Consider the following 15,244-nt stretch of genomic DNA (forward strand, 5'->3'; position numbering starts at 1 on the left):
GTTACCATGGAACCAAACGGTAAATATAACGGTAGCTACGTACCTCAACCTCACGGAAACGACGAACTGAAAACTAATGGGCACTTAAATCGACCCCATGCCTGCTTCGCGTGCATGGGGTATTTCTTCTTTTTCCAAAAAACAAAAAAAACCTCCTGAACGCGCGCCTCTCTACTATTAAATATCTGCCAAACTGGACAACGTGTTCATTTTTTCATATATGTTGCATATATTCATAGAAAGGGAAATGATTCAGTTGACACAAGACATCTGCACTGGTCCGGGTAAAACATGGACGTGGGGAACGTGGAATGTAATCAGTAAGGCTACGAAGCAGCTTATCCAGCTCTTTCCGCTTTATTACCGCCTGCCATTAGAATTTCAACTTTTCGAAGGAGAACTCGGCGCCGTCCATCCGGCGCAAGGTCCCCAGAAGATCTGGAAGCAGGCTCCTTCTCACTTTGCCCATGTTGTTGATGGGTAGCTTGTCTGTGAAGTACACCCCGCCGTGCAGCTGCTGGAAGACGGGCAGCCGTTCTGCGAGAATGGAAATACACGTCGGTAAGTGGAAGCAGAAGGGACCATGGTAATATGTGTTGTTTAGTGGGACTTCTTTTTACCGAGGGAATGCACTAGAAAAGTTACACACCCCCGCAAGTGCTGCTTCAGTGCCCGTTCAGAAAAACAATATCCGAGAACACCTAAGCACTCGTGATGAGTTCTGAATCCGTAAACATTTATGTCCAATTGAGCGGTGCCGAATACTTCTACGAGTTATGCGCCGCGAGTAAGACTTTTGAATTTTGCTGCATCCTAAGTTTACGCGTGTCTTGTGAATAAACTGGTGCGAGATACTCTTTAAAGCTTCCACGTAAGCGTGTTAGATTTAGAGTGGAGCTATTTAGATGATATTGCTTCGAATTTGGAAGCCGCGCAGAACGGCCTAGCTGTCCGGTGACAGTTGCATGGCCGGATGACGTCAACGCTTCTCCCACTGTATCTTATGTCGCAATAACTGTAACAATAATCACCTCATATGGCATGGCAGCGAGGACGTGGAAAGGACTCCCACCCCGTCAGCCCCGACCAAACCCCCCCCCCCTCCCCCGGCCGTTTCTTTCACTTTCTCGCGTTTAAAGTTTCGACAGGCATTTAATGTTTAGAGCTCCCATACCGTACTTACACGATTTTAACGTGCATCTTTTTCTAATAAAATAGCCTCCAAGTTTATGTTGGCGTTACAATCTGGCTGTAAACCGAAATCGGCCACCAAAGCTGCTTGCAGGATGGCAATGGATACCAACCTCTTTCGAAATACAACTCAATGCAATGCAAAACAATCCGTCCACATCACGTGAACAAATTTGGCATATCCACTCTACCAATTCCTCAATGTCCGTACCTCCGCCAGCTGTTGCAGATACCTCATCCAGCTGTTGCAAAAAGCGAGCTATTGCGGCTTATGTGCTGGACTGACAGGACGCGCCTACGCTGTGCACGGTCTCGACGGCAGGCGCCGGGCAACCAGACGGCGCATCTGTTTGTTTTGGCCACCGCTCCCCTGGTACATAAACGTAAACTCACGGCAGTACCTATGACACTTTCGCACACATGGTGCATACCGACTTGGCGGAACGGTTTTCAATACACTGTATCCCTCGTGCGGGGTGCCTGTACCCATTTTAATTCTGGTGGGTGAACAGCAGTATCTGAACCCGCCCAAAAGGGGATCTAGGGACCTCCCGCGTCTGCGTCAGTGCTACAGCTTTTCCAATCCCGTTATTCCCGACCAGAATAGGGGGTGCACGAATGCTTTTGACTGGTGGGTGCTCAGCGGTGCCAGACCCCACCCGAAAGGGTCCAAGGAACCTCCCACATGGGCCCCCTTGGCTTCTTGTAGTGGAGCTACAAGCGTTCGTTCCCGCCTACTAGGCCAGCCGAAGTATGTGCGTGCGTGCGTGCGTGCTTACCTGCGTGTGTGGGTGTGAAACAGAGAGAGAGATTTCGTTTTCAAACAAGCGGCGAAGGGAGAATCTTTTATCGTCTTCAAACTGGTCACCTGTAGGCAGTACTAGCCGCGCTTGCCTGGTGAAAAAGGTCCCCACAAGGCCAGTGCAAAGCAAAAACGAGAAACGGCAGCCCCCACCGACAAGCAAAAACAATACGTCCAACGGCGTCACAAGAAGGTTTCAGTACCTCGCCCGCCCCCCCCCCCCTCCCCCCCCCCTCCGGTAAAACAAAAACACTGCAAGCTGGTACGCCTGAAATGTTACAAATTCTCCCTATTCCGTTCCAACACCTTTCAAAGCAGTGGTTAATGAGAGCCCGCAAAGGCCCTTCGGGTGTCCCTGACGCACTTTACAGCACAGTTTAATCGCTCTCCTCCATATTTCTTCATTTCTGTCGGGCCCTGGTGTCAGTGTGAATCAAAGCGGGTTTGTCCTAAATTTTAGGCTCCAAAGTTTTATGAAGCTGGCTAACCAGCACGAACGAAGTTGTGCGAGAAAGGCAAGTTTTGTAAACTTGGCATAAAACTTTCTGCAAGCACTTCAGCCTGCTTACGTGCTTTCAATACCAAAGCTCGGTGGCTTTTACTGGCGAGGTGTGGAGCTATGAGGGGGGCGCTATAGGTTTGTTTTATTTCTAATCTTGGCTCCCCTCGATCATGGATACTAGTGTCACTAGGTAAAGTTACAGGGTATCGGCACTCTTTCGCCTGTTGTTCCGTGCTGCCGCCATGATTATCAGTCAGTTGGCATCACGTGACGATTGTTTACAGAGTGATGGTTCATGGGCGGCGCCATTTTGTTTTTTATGCGTTTTAATCCGTCAACTCTGGTAGGCTTAGCTAGTCCGCTCTGCTCAGCGGCTGCGCGCGATTGACCTTGTTCCGAACGCGAATCAAAGATGGCGCATGTAGCAGCATTTCAGCAGCAAAAGTGTGTACGATTGATTGTATAGGATTTAACGCGCCGACGCAACGCAGGGGATGAGGCGCGCCGTAGTGGAGGGCTCCGGATTAATTTTGACCACCTGGGGATCTTTAACGTGCGCCGAAATCTCTTACACACGGGCGTTTCTTGCTTTTCGCCTCCATCAGAAAAGCGGCCGCCGCGGCAGGGAATCGAACCCGTGACCTCGTGCTCAGCAGCGCAACGCCTAAGCCACTGAGCCACCGCGGCGGGTAGGAGTATGTACGAAGATGCAATTTTGCTGCCTCTCTCAACACTGATAAACACCCAAATGACCGCTGTTGCTGACTTTTACTTCAGTGGCGGTACTCTGAAACCTTATCTGGTGACATTAAAGTCAAAAGCCGTGCTCGGTGTGACGCCTGCGCTGAGTAGTCTATAAATCACTTGACTGTTACCACGCGTATCAGGGTTCGATTCCCGCGCGGGCCACTTTTGTTTTTTTTTTAAGACAATGGGCGCCACACGGATTGTTCCGGCCATCCACGGTAAACAACATCGGGTTTTCGCCGCATGCGGAGTATAATGTCTCCGCAAAAAAATGTACCTCGGTAACAAGGAGACGCAAGGCATTAACAGGGTGTCAAGCAGAATCGTTCTCATGCAGAGCGCCGTCATGATGACAGCACTCTCTGACCAAAAATATTTCTTCCACTCTTCAAGAACATCGTCAGCCGGTGCTTACCAGCCACGAATGCCTTAAGTTCCTCGGCAAGCTGCTCGTCGGGAGAGTAGCCGTGTGTCAAAACGACTATGGCGGCTGGTGCATCTCCCATCTCTGGAAAGGGTATCCCCAGCACGGCTACCTGCTCCACTGCCGGGTGCTCGAGTAGACGCGGCTCAACCTCGGCCGGATACACTTTCCTCCCGAAGCAGTTGATGACGACATTGAGACGGCCGCAGAGGAACAGCCTTCCGTCTTGGTTGTAGTAGCCCAAGTCAGCTGGGAGGACGAATAGACCATGCGTTTCAGTTCCGACCTGTTTAAATCATCGCCGCAAGAATTGCGGCAGCATACTAGACGACATAGCAGCTTAGATTTTGTCAGAGATCTTAAATACACTTAAACCTGGATGTAACGAACCTCTAGGTAACGAATCCCCGGATTTAACGAATTTCTTTCAATTCCCCATTGCGGCCACCATTACAGCCCATGTGTTTGTGATTTGTGTGTAATGAAGGCGTGCGACAGTTAACCTTGATGTAACGAGTTCGCTACGCTGATGAGTTATTGTCTTTCGTAATTTTTTTGTAGAATCAGCTGGAGAAATGCATTAATTTAGCGAATTTCGCCCGCAACCCAAGCTACCGTGGCGTTCCACGTGTTAGTGCGGGGTCGGTTAGATGCTAGGCCTGACTGTCGGTGTGATGCGTCTGCACTGCTATCTGTGGCATCGGTTCGTCTGTGATGATTTTTGCTGCCAGAAAAAAAAAAAAGTTTTGTCTTTTCAAGACAAACTCCCAATTTTAAAGCCCCTCTCCGCCAGCGAGACAGAAGAACGACGCCGCCCGGTACAGTATCACAGCTAGCACCCTCTCAGAAATTTTGAGCACGGAAAAGAACACCAGGTTCTCGAAAAGGCGCCCTTTCCGCATAAGTTTGGTGCTTCAAACGCATTAAAGGGCTGTATGTGTCAAAAGTCAAACGTGATACTTAGATTGCGTTTGTGGATACGGGGGTGAGCGACTTCGCCTCGTCAGAGCGCCGTCAGAGCGCCGTCAGAGCGCCAAAGCAGCAGGCGCAAAGCACTCAGTTTTTTTTTTTACTGAGAAATAAATCCTTGAAGGGTGAGTTAACCTTCACTGATGTCTGGGATTTTTGTTTCGTTTCTGCTTTATTCACGCAAGCCTTAACCCGAAACCTGCAAGTATAACGTAAACCTGCATGTAGCTAAAAATTGCGCATTTTTGTCAACTTCGTTACATCCACGTTTAACTCTACCGCGAAATAGTATTCAAGTAAAGCCAGACGAAGCTTAGTTAGAATGAAGACCACGCTCGTGTCCCATTAGCCTTGATAACAAAGTGAAGTTTTATTTGCCTCTCTCGCGGTCTTTCTAATGGCTGCTGTGTTATTCTCACTGAATGCACCGCTCGTGCAAGGCGGTCCCCCCCCCCCTTTGACGAGAAGCAGCGTCCTGAGTTTCTCACAAAACCACCAGATGGCGCGCTGGTCTCCGCGAATTCCAAAAAAGATGCAAGGCTGATAGAAACGGATAAATGGAGAGAAAAAATGGAAGCTAAAACGTCGTTGGAGATGTACAGGGCTGCGGAATTGGACATCAGAATGAAAACTTTCTACGATAATTCCCAGGGTGCTTTGCTTTTAGTACTTTGCTTTTTGAGGCTAGAGCAGGGGTTGCTTGCGAACTAAGAGCTTTGGGGTGAAATGTTCCCAAAAGGATGGGGTATGCGTGTTCTACGGAGAAGAAATAGAAACTATGCGGCACATAGTGTTAGAAAGCGAGGCTACCCATCCAAATATACACGAGGGAAATATTTGGCTTCCAGAAGCCCTAGGATTTAAGGGTGGCACAGAGGAAGTTAACTTCAAAGCTTCCGAGGCCACGAAACGAAAATCAGAATGCTGGTGGACGAAAAGCAGAGAGGGGAATATTGCCTAGGACAGCTACCACATGTAACAGAAAAATAAGTATTTTGGGCCAAATAAGTTTTTTTGTGCCTGCCCTAAGAGCAGTGCTAGTATCAACCGATGAGTATAAAACATAGTTATATTTGTCCTTTTGGTAAGATGACGCGTCATCACCTTGCTACAAATGGGAAACCAATAGAATGATCGTCATGCCGTCGCGAAGATCACGTGGCACGCGGAAGCAAAATCGCTCAAGAAGGCTCTCGCAGCGTCCAGGACATCGGCAGGTCCGAAGGAAGTTTCGCGCAGAACGGGTATGTCTTCCCAAACAGCGAAACTTGGCGGAGACGTTCCTTGTGCTGGCTCGAACACACTTGTAAAGGCAACAACGCGAGGCGGGAATGAAAGACGACGAGCGTCGTGAAAAGTAGCCCCAGAGGCGACGAGCGAACAGAAATGCCGCCACGCACTTTCGACTCAACCCAGGTTTGTCACGAGGACCATGCACACATTTCAAACGGTGCTACATGAACACCACTGAGGCATCCAGACAACTGACATTGTTGACTATGTAAACGTCATTGAAAGTTTCGCTTTACGTCGATTCCCACATGTGTGTGAGATACACCGATTTGTAATTTAGAGCATTCATTATCTAGTAACGTGTGGTTTTGTGCGATTACGAACAAATTTCTAACCACTCGTTTTGTGCTGCACGTTTTCTCGCTGCTCGAAACGCCACTAGAGCGACACATCTGCCCTTCACGATATCAGGCCTGAAGGCAAATCATACAAAGCCAAACCTTCTCGAACTACTAAGCTGGTAGCCCAGCTCATACACTTTATCTGGAAAAGGCGCGGCTTTGCGGCTCTCAGAGTGCGGCCGCAAAAATACATGTTTCCAATGCTTCGGAAAATGCGCTCGCGTCTATTCGATCACCTGGAGGCTGAGCTCGCCGCGCTGGGGGAAGAGCAGTTCCTTCAGCGGTGGTCCACACGGTTTATCCGTGTGGTAAACAAAGAAATAGAACTGTCTATTCTACCCTATTGACTGTTGTATTGATCTTGACTTGTTGTCGTGAACGTTCGAGGATGTGATCTACAGTGGTCTTTCAGAGTAATTGTGCTTCTAATAGTGTGAGTACTAGTGAACTGTGGAGAACTGTGGAGTGAACTGTGTGTGTAGTAAGTGAAGTGATACATGTAGTGTGTATGGTTTAGGCGACCCGTGTAGTATTGAGCACAGCGGGTCTTTGTATCGGATATTAATAAATTTTCTTGAAGGCACTTTATAGGTCAACCTTGCTTGGTACGCAGGTAGACTTGAGGTGATTGAAAGAAAGACATAAGTACATACGTGACAATTGCAACGTGCTTGTAATTAAATTTTCGTCGGATTTGTTTTTACTAACAATAATAAAAACTCTAGTTAAAAATAGCGAAGAGCAGAGGCGAGTGACTTTCAAACCAAAAACAGAATACAACAAAAAATTTTCTCCGGGCTGTCGCAAATGGCGCCAAAAGCAACCGAAACAAAACAACGAAACTCGCGACGAAAGAACTGAGTTCGGCTAGTTTAAACCACATTAGCACAGGCCCCTCCAACCAGTCGCCTGGACAAAAAGGCGGACGAAGACGACTCAACTATGAATGCTACGCAGTCTATGGCACTTCACCAATGACTCTAGGACCCTTCGGCCCAAAGTTCTGTTGTTTTTGCACCCTTGCGTAAGCACGTATGGTGCCTTGTATCAGCTAGAATGCCATGCACCGCACAGTGAACATTGGCTGCGCGTGTTACAAACCAAGAGCCGTGTTCGGGGACCATTAAATTGGTTAAATTGGCTGCTTTCCATTACCTACATTCTACATGTGGCCTTAGGAGAGTGAAAGATAGAAAAGGCGCCCGTTCTCTCTTACAAATAGTTAACCAGGGAAGCGGGAACGTGTGGCAGGTGTTTACACGCCTGGTTTACTCCCTCCACAGCACCGTTCACTTACCAGGGTCGGAAGATGCGACAGTGTTATAACAATGTCGTCTATAATCCCTACCAATCTATCTGTCTCTTCTTACTTCAAAGCCGTCTCCAACCTGTTTTTTAGATGCGACGCATCTCTTGCTCGCGGGCATGTCCCTCCATCGGCGTTGTCTTCGTCGCGGCGTTGTCCGCACGCTCACTGCACATGCGGAACTCTCCTCCGTTCTTCTCTCCGACAGCTGTGCGCAACACTCTCACTCCGTCTCATTATCATAACAACAATTGCGCGTGTGCGCTTCACTGCTCTGGGTGCGCGCATGTGTGCGCACTCTCACTCCGTCTCATTATCATAACAACAGCTGCGTGTGTGCGCGCATGTGTGCGCATGCGCGCGACCTCTCTCCCCCCCCCCCCCCCCCGGTTTCTCTCCTTTCAAAAGCGGGAATATAAGCGGGGAGCTCACGGCGCCGGATCAGTCCAGCGCTCGCTCTCGCACTTGACTTGACTTTGCTTGACGATACCTCCGTGCAAGATCTTCTGATGAAGACGTGATGGAAGCGACAGTCCCTTCAGCGAGTGGACTGACGCAATCCAATACCAGCGTCAGTCCAAACGCTCCCCCCTGATGCGTCGCATCACATCAGGGTTCCCTCGCGGGAAGATGGGCGTAATTTTTTTTTTTCGCGCATGCGTATCTGGTCACGCCGGGGAATTTTCTGCTTGCACGGGACCACCCAATTTTTCTTTCTTGCAGCCATGTAAAGGTTCGCCCTAATAGTTAGTTTTAAAATTATATAGCACAGTTACCCACTCTCGTTCTTTGATATTAGGCTTCGAGTAATCTTCGTCAGCGGCTGATATACCACCACAGGCAGAGGAACCAGGCCTCACCGTGTTATTCGGTGCGCGCGGACACAGGACGCTCAGCCTACGCCAATGCAATGGCATCAACGCGCAGCTAGCCTGTACTCATATCTCCTGAAAAGTGTGACGTTTCACGCAAAGAGGCTACACAGTCCTACCATGCGCGATGTAGTGGCTAGCTGCAAACGTGTCTAGACCACCCGGGGATCTTTCAAGTGGGCCTATAATTATAGAGCTTCATATCTAATCCACAAAACCGGCTATGCAAATGCTATCAGGCTTCTTTACCCACATGTGCAAAACAAACAGCTGAAGGTCGGCTAGCTGCTATGGTTTATTTGCACGACTGTTGTGTTTCCCAGGTAGTCTATGATATTGGCTTACCGGTATGAATCCAGCCCTGGTAATCGATGAAGGCCGCCGTGGCCTCTGGGTTGCCGATGTAGCCAGAAGTCCTGTAGGGCGTGTGGAAAAGAACCTCCCCGCGCTCCATCGGACCCAGAACGTTGCCGCTGACCGGGTCGATTATCTGCAAGTTGAGCACGGAAGTTGCGCCGGGGAGAAGGCGCAGGGGCGGGCATCGAAGCGTTGGATCGGCGATAAGACTCAGCAGCCGTGGATCACAGTCATGTGCTCCAAAACAATTATTTCTTTGCTTGCGCCCCGAAGCTCGTTTCCACCCCTTAAAGTGCAGTGGTTTCTGTCACAACTGCAGAATCTGCTCTCACGCTGCAGTGATGTACCGGAATCATTTGGAGCATACTTTGGTATTTATGTTTGTTGCCTGTTTCATGGTTGAAGACTGAGCGCCACCGGGGGGGATCACCGTAACTGTAATTACGATGCACGCTAATGCAAACAATTTACTTTTACAGAATGGACACCACGGGACAATACGAAAACTACCAGCTGCTTGATCGCAAACTGAACATTAGACCAGAGGATATCGGAGAGAGAGGAAGAGAGAAAGAAAGGTGACTATTTCATGCGCGAGGTGGTTTTTGAAGGGAAAACGCCTTCAACGACCTCTTTCCCTTAGGTGTCGCCAGGATTGCGTGTAACCTTGCAGCGGCTTAGGCCATCCGGACTGCTGTGAGTTGTGGCCCAGGGTTGGAAGTCCAGTTCTTACCGATGCGACGTTTCAACCGCAACATATAATGGCTATAGGGCCCGGCAGCATTCTTGTCTCATGACACTGCCCTAGGACTCAAAGGGGCACTGACACAAAAATTTCGCATCTTGATTTTTTTTGTTGCAACAAGTAGCTAGTGACCTACTTAAAACCTTTAAAAAACCTCATTTGCTTAAGCGTGCGACGATTGTTTAATTAAAGGCATTTTCAATGCGGCCAGTCGCCGTTTAGGTTTAAGCTGGTGCCGCGAAACGATGGATTTTGTGTGAACAAAGCTGACCACGTGACCGTCGGATGGATATTACAGAGCAGAGTTGCCGTAGCACTGTCGAATCCGCGTCGCCGGCAGTTTCTGCGAATGTCCCCACGTACTGATCTCGTGAGCCGCTTAATTAAAAAGCGCATGTGGACGTGACGCAGGCGCTGCTAGTGCAAATTTTGCCGCGGCTACAGAACGACACGCGACGCTCGAGACAGTGGGTGGCAAGACGCGCGCTGGGAGCAGCCGGTCGGTCTGGCTACAGGTCCGCCTACAGATGTGTTCGGCTTAGCTCTGCGACGGATATTCGACTGCCGCTCTCGTAAGGGGTGCAGATGACAATTTTAAGTGCGAATGCACTTTATAAGCGACCCTGAATTCCGTTGACTGCCGTCCGTCCACATAGCAACAGCTGCGGGTGCGCGCGCTCCTCGTCTTCCTTGGCAACGGGGGGAGATGGCACATACCCACGTGGGGGATTGGTCAGGAATCTCCTCGTCTTCCTTGGCAACGGGGGGAGATGGGCGCGCGCTGCCTGGCCGCTGACATGGCACATACCCACGTGGGGGATTGGCCAGGAATCGGGCGTGAGAAGGGCTAATGCACCCGCTTAAAGGAGTACTGACACGAAATTTCAAAGCTGAGATCCGCTCTAGCAATCAAGTACAACGACAACACAAATAGGTGTCTGTGAATAAATGCATCTTTCTTTCTTTGTAGTTGTGTGTGTGTGTGTGATCTCTCTTTCGCGAACATTACCGAACCGCGCAAATTCAACTCACGCATTCGCACTTTCACATTCTTCCCCTCGGGGAAATGCGGGGAAATTTTTTTTAATGCAACCCGCCATCGCATCATTAACTCCTTTCTCATATAAGTCGCAATGGTTGGGACTTGGGTCCAATTTCGTGCAGCGTAACAAGCTATCCCTCGAGCTACCTGCGCCGGCCTGCGCCACTTCGCGGCCGTGGCCGCCGCCTGCACAGTGGCCGTGCGGGTTGATCAGTGGGCTTTTCGTGTATCCGGCGCGTTTTAGCGTCCAATGTAAATAAAAAGTAATAAAAATAGAGTGCCTGGAATCGCTGTAGAACTCTGGTCGTGGCCAGCTGCCCGATGAGCCGACGAAATCACGGCGCCTCCGCCCACGCCAACAATCGTGTCGTTCGTTCTCGAAAGCAGGAGTTCGATTGAAGCGGCAAGCCGGCGACAGACGCCGGCAGTGCGGAAGTGGCCCACACAAACTTGTGACGTGTTTGGGGGCTGTTTATTTACAAAATATCCAGAGGATGCCGGTTGTGCGAGGTACTCTGCTCGCTTCTTGGTTGCGTTTCGCACACTTTAAAATTGATTTTAAATATGTTCTAGGCTGTATTCACCGCTGCTATTTTGCAGATTATGTATGGGTGTTCACACCAATCTCCTAAGTCACGTCGCCTTGAAAATTTTGTGTCAGTACCACTTTAATGAAATCTGCCTCTTCCTGTGTAATAGGGTTAAAGAGGCGTTGAAACTGGTATATCTGCGAGTCACACGCATCGTGAAGGCCTCGAAAAGTTAACGTTTCTTATTGGTTCCTTAACATCTAATCACAAAGGTTTTCCCAAACAGTAGGCGGAAAGCGAAGGCTGCTTTGTAAAATTTCGCGAGCTCGTCAGGGTGACTTATCTGCTCAGAGTTTTGGCATTGTTCATTTAGCCAGGTGTTCCTAAACCTAAAGATCTTCGGTTGTTAAGTTCGGTGCCTTCTGCGTGATAGGTCCCCATTCAGTCTTTGTCTATGGGACCTCCTTCTGTATGCAAAACTTTTGTAATTTATCTATTGCCTAATAAAATCCTTTCTGACTATCTGACTCTGAATGGAACGCTATATACGGCACCTTTATCGCGCTAGACAAACCTGCCTGTGTGGCTTGACGGCGTCTTGATGCGCTAGCGGGTCAGAGCCAGCTAATGAAGATCTTCAGAAGCATTACATACCCGTGGAGATTGTTTCTGCTCAACGGCAACCCTAATCATGTGCATTGTTAAAAAAGAAAACAACATACATTATTAGGCGCATCACTGCGCGGTCAACTTGCACACCCGCGTGGCCTTGGAGCCGCTCATTTAAGTTTTCCCCCTTTTTATTATAATGTTGAAAAAGAAAGGGTTTCACCTCACATGTCTCACTAATGGAATGTAGGTCCTACATGGTTTCCTTTTTCTCTGAACTGCAGCGTTACCTTCATTTTTGTTCCCATAACTGGAAAGCCGACGTCCAATCCGGAGACATCTCCGGGTGGAGGAAAGGTGAGAGGGCCTCCAACCTCGCTCATGCCGTAGTCGCTGCGGAGCTCCTCCAGCTGAAACGTGCTTCTGACTTCCTCCACCAGGGCGGGGGGCATTGACGATCCGATGACAATCAACTTCCTCAGGCACTTCCGCAGAGGGCTGTCGGAGAATTCCGACGTTTTCATGGCGTTTAGCATGCACCTCAGCGACGATGGAGAGCTGAGCATTTTCACACCCTGAAGGAGGTATTGGAAGAGGAATTTGGTTATTTCCCAAGGATCGCAGTCTTCTACACTCTAAACTTTTTTTCCACCCATATACTCCCTAGAGGTTCTTTTTCGCCTGTCCTCTAGTGATCCTCCTTGTAGGAGTTTTTTTACTACATGGAACAGGGAGGTTTTGTTTACCTCCTCAAAACAGGGTGTTTTTAGGTGATAGAAAGGAGGTAGTTAGGGAGTGTTAAGAAATGTTAGGGAGAATTTAAGGAGATCAAAATGGAGTATTCTTTACTTCCTCAAGGCGTTTTTAAGTGATGTTTATGGACTTTTTAGGCGGTTGAATAGGAGCCTATTATGGCTCCCTTGGGATGTATTTATGTTATTTTAGGGGCGTTTTGAGGAGGTTCAAGGGAAGCATTTACTTCTTTTGCATGGAGTTTTACGTTTTGTAGGCCTCGCGAGGGGAGTTTTTAGGAGGTTCAAGGGAAGCATATATTTCTTTTGAATGGAGTTTTGCAAAGTTGGGGCGGTTTTGTAGGCCTTCCGAAAGGAGTTTTTTCAAGGCCACAAGGGAGAGTTTCTAGTTCCCTGCGGGAGTACTGATTTCACACGGTTTTTCTCGGTTTCAGGTTTATTTCAAACGAACTTTCGCATACAAGTTTACATGGTACATGGTGTACACAAGGCTCCGAAATAAAAACTTTGGGCGACCTCCTATAAGAAAGCAAAAATGGTAAATTGCTAAAAACACGCCAGTTAGGAATGGAAGACAGCAATAGAATGCTAGTTGAACAAACCGTAGAATTAATATTACTACAAGAACTGGAAATACGCGAAAAACAAAGATAGGCGCAAACACAACCACATGGTAAGTGAAATCATTATATAATAATGGCGGGTCGGGAACGCGTCAGTACTTATCAGAACTTATCAGAACGCATCAGCACTCAGTACAGAAAGTGAAAAAAATGGTTGCAGTGGTTTACAACAACAAAAAAATTTCAGTTGGTGGTGAAATGAGCGATCTGTGTGCTAGTTGAACAAACTGTAGAAACAATATTACTACAAGAACTGGAAATACGCGAAAAACTTATAGGCACAAACACAACGGCATGGTAAGTGACATCATTATATAATACTAGAGGATTGAGAACGCGTGAGTACTTATCAGTACGCATCACTACTCAGTACACAAAGTGAAAAAAATGGTTGCAGTGGTTTACAACAACAAAAATTTTTTTCAATTGGTGGTGAAATGAGCGAGAGCTGTGTAACGATTTGATATTGAAAGGTAACGAGCATTTTGTAGATGGTAAAGGCACAAGAGATAAATGATGTAGGAGACAGACAGCAATGAGATGGCTATGGATAAATGAGTAATATAAACGAGAAATATGCTGCGGAAAATACCAGTGCGTTTTGATAAAGACACAAATGCGCCAAGAAAAGTGACCCAGTCTGAGGGGTTAATTGCAAGGATATAGAACAGAATGCGTGGTTTTGCGACAGCTTCTTCAGAGTGAGAAGAAAAAGCCATGTAATTCGTGTTTTTCCGATAATTTTAAGTTGATTCATTTGGCACCAGTTGCCAACATTATTTAGATAATTGTTTCAAGTTATATCAGTTGGTTAATATTATTGCTTCACTAAAAGATAGCTGTATTATCAGCATACTGAAGGGCCCATCAAATATCCCCTGTTCAGTAAAAAAAAAAAGAAAACGTCAGAAACATAATACGAAATTCTTTAAACTACTATCCAATGAGTACAGGATTGAAAACAAATAAAATATTGGTGATGGATATTGATGCGATAAAAGTTAATTAGTTATAAATCCTTCACACGTGGTTTGGTGCTGGCAAGGTCCAAAAAGGCATGTTCCACAAACGATAGAGCTCTGTGTGCCTTCTTGGGATATTGAATGTTGAAAACCCAGAACGATGCAAACAGACTACACAGTCCTCCCAGTAAAGATGATGCAGTCAAGACACTCTGGCCATCGATGCGGAGGCTAATTTCCCCGTTCGCGGAATGCAGGCAGGGAGTCAAAGGAATATCTACCTGAAAAAGCAAAAAAGAAAAAAAAATGACCCACATGTAAAATTCAAAACAGACACTATGGTTAAATGAACTTAATAATTCGGTACAGTAATAAAATTGTTATGCCAGGTTCCCTGCGAAGATTCAGTACTTAAATTAGGAATGCAAAGGCTTCATAAAACCAAGTGCCAGTACATTAACCATCGTGGCTTTTGCAGCAATAAAAAAGATATTACTTCCGCACAATATACTCGAGCACAACTTTAAATGACAGTGAAGTTAAAATGCAAGTCTCTCTAGGTTGATAGATTAGCTCACGGAGAACACTATTATACCCCTCTTACACCTGGCTTTTTTTTTTTTAAATAAGGTTGAAACTAGCAAAAACACGTTTTAACCGGAAGGGCTTAAGTGGCCTGACGCGCACAACTTCTTTCTTGGCTGCCGCTGCATGGTGCTACTCGTCCATACTTGGGGTGGCAGTACCGCTTTCCAATGACAGGGGAGTTTGGGGAAGCATGAGCGATTTGACCGGAACTGACCAAACTGCTTGGTACGTGGTAATGTTGTATTCAGTTGCTTGTATACTGCTATTAATCACCGCTGCTTCACTTGCTTCCGGTTTATCCTGAGGCAAACAGCGACTGCAGTCGTGTTTGCGTCACGTTTGATGAGCAGTTGAACAGCGATTTTTCAGCACTTAAGGCATCTTGGCACTAAATCAATGCTGAAATGGCTATGCGGAGGTCCGACTTCCGTTTGAAATCAACTTGCTGGTTGTCTTCAATGACCCTTTAACAACAAGTTACCCTTATGCCTCATCACTGCAACCGATTGTTCCTCCGTGTGGTGCAAAGTGTGTTACTGTGAGTATTTTCAACGTGAAACGAACCGTTTCTGTGATTTGTAGGACTGAT

At 47.5% G+C, this 15,244-nt stretch overlaps 1 protein-coding gene across 1 annotated transcript in view; it reads right to left on the reverse strand.

Moving 5' to 3' along the window:
• Window positions 1–290: 290 nt before the first annotated feature.
• Window positions 291–15,244, reverse strand: part of LOC144137622 (uncharacterized) — a 58,020-nt gene continuing 43,066 nt past the window's right edge. Inside the window, exons 7-10 of the mRNA XM_077669565.1 lie at window positions 12,021–12,305; window positions 8,793–8,937; window positions 3,658–3,915; window positions 291–537 (exon numbers count right to left, since the gene is read on the reverse strand). Of these exons, the coding sequence (XP_077525691.1) occupies window positions 374–537; window positions 3,658–3,915; window positions 8,793–8,937; window positions 12,021–12,305 (852 nt within the window). The 3' untranslated portion in view covers window positions 291–373. The remainder of the gene's footprint in view (window positions 538–3,657; window positions 3,916–8,792; window positions 8,938–12,020; window positions 12,306–15,244) is intronic.

The sequence above is a fragment of the Haemaphysalis longicornis genome, unplaced genomic scaffold (assembly GCF_048455015.1).
Source record: "Haemaphysalis longicornis isolate Haplotype H1 unplaced genomic scaffold, Haemaphysalis longicornis Haplotype H1 scaffold_426, whole genome shotgun sequence".
Taxonomy (NCBI): domain Eukaryota; kingdom Metazoa; phylum Arthropoda; class Arachnida; order Ixodida; family Ixodidae; genus Haemaphysalis; species Haemaphysalis longicornis.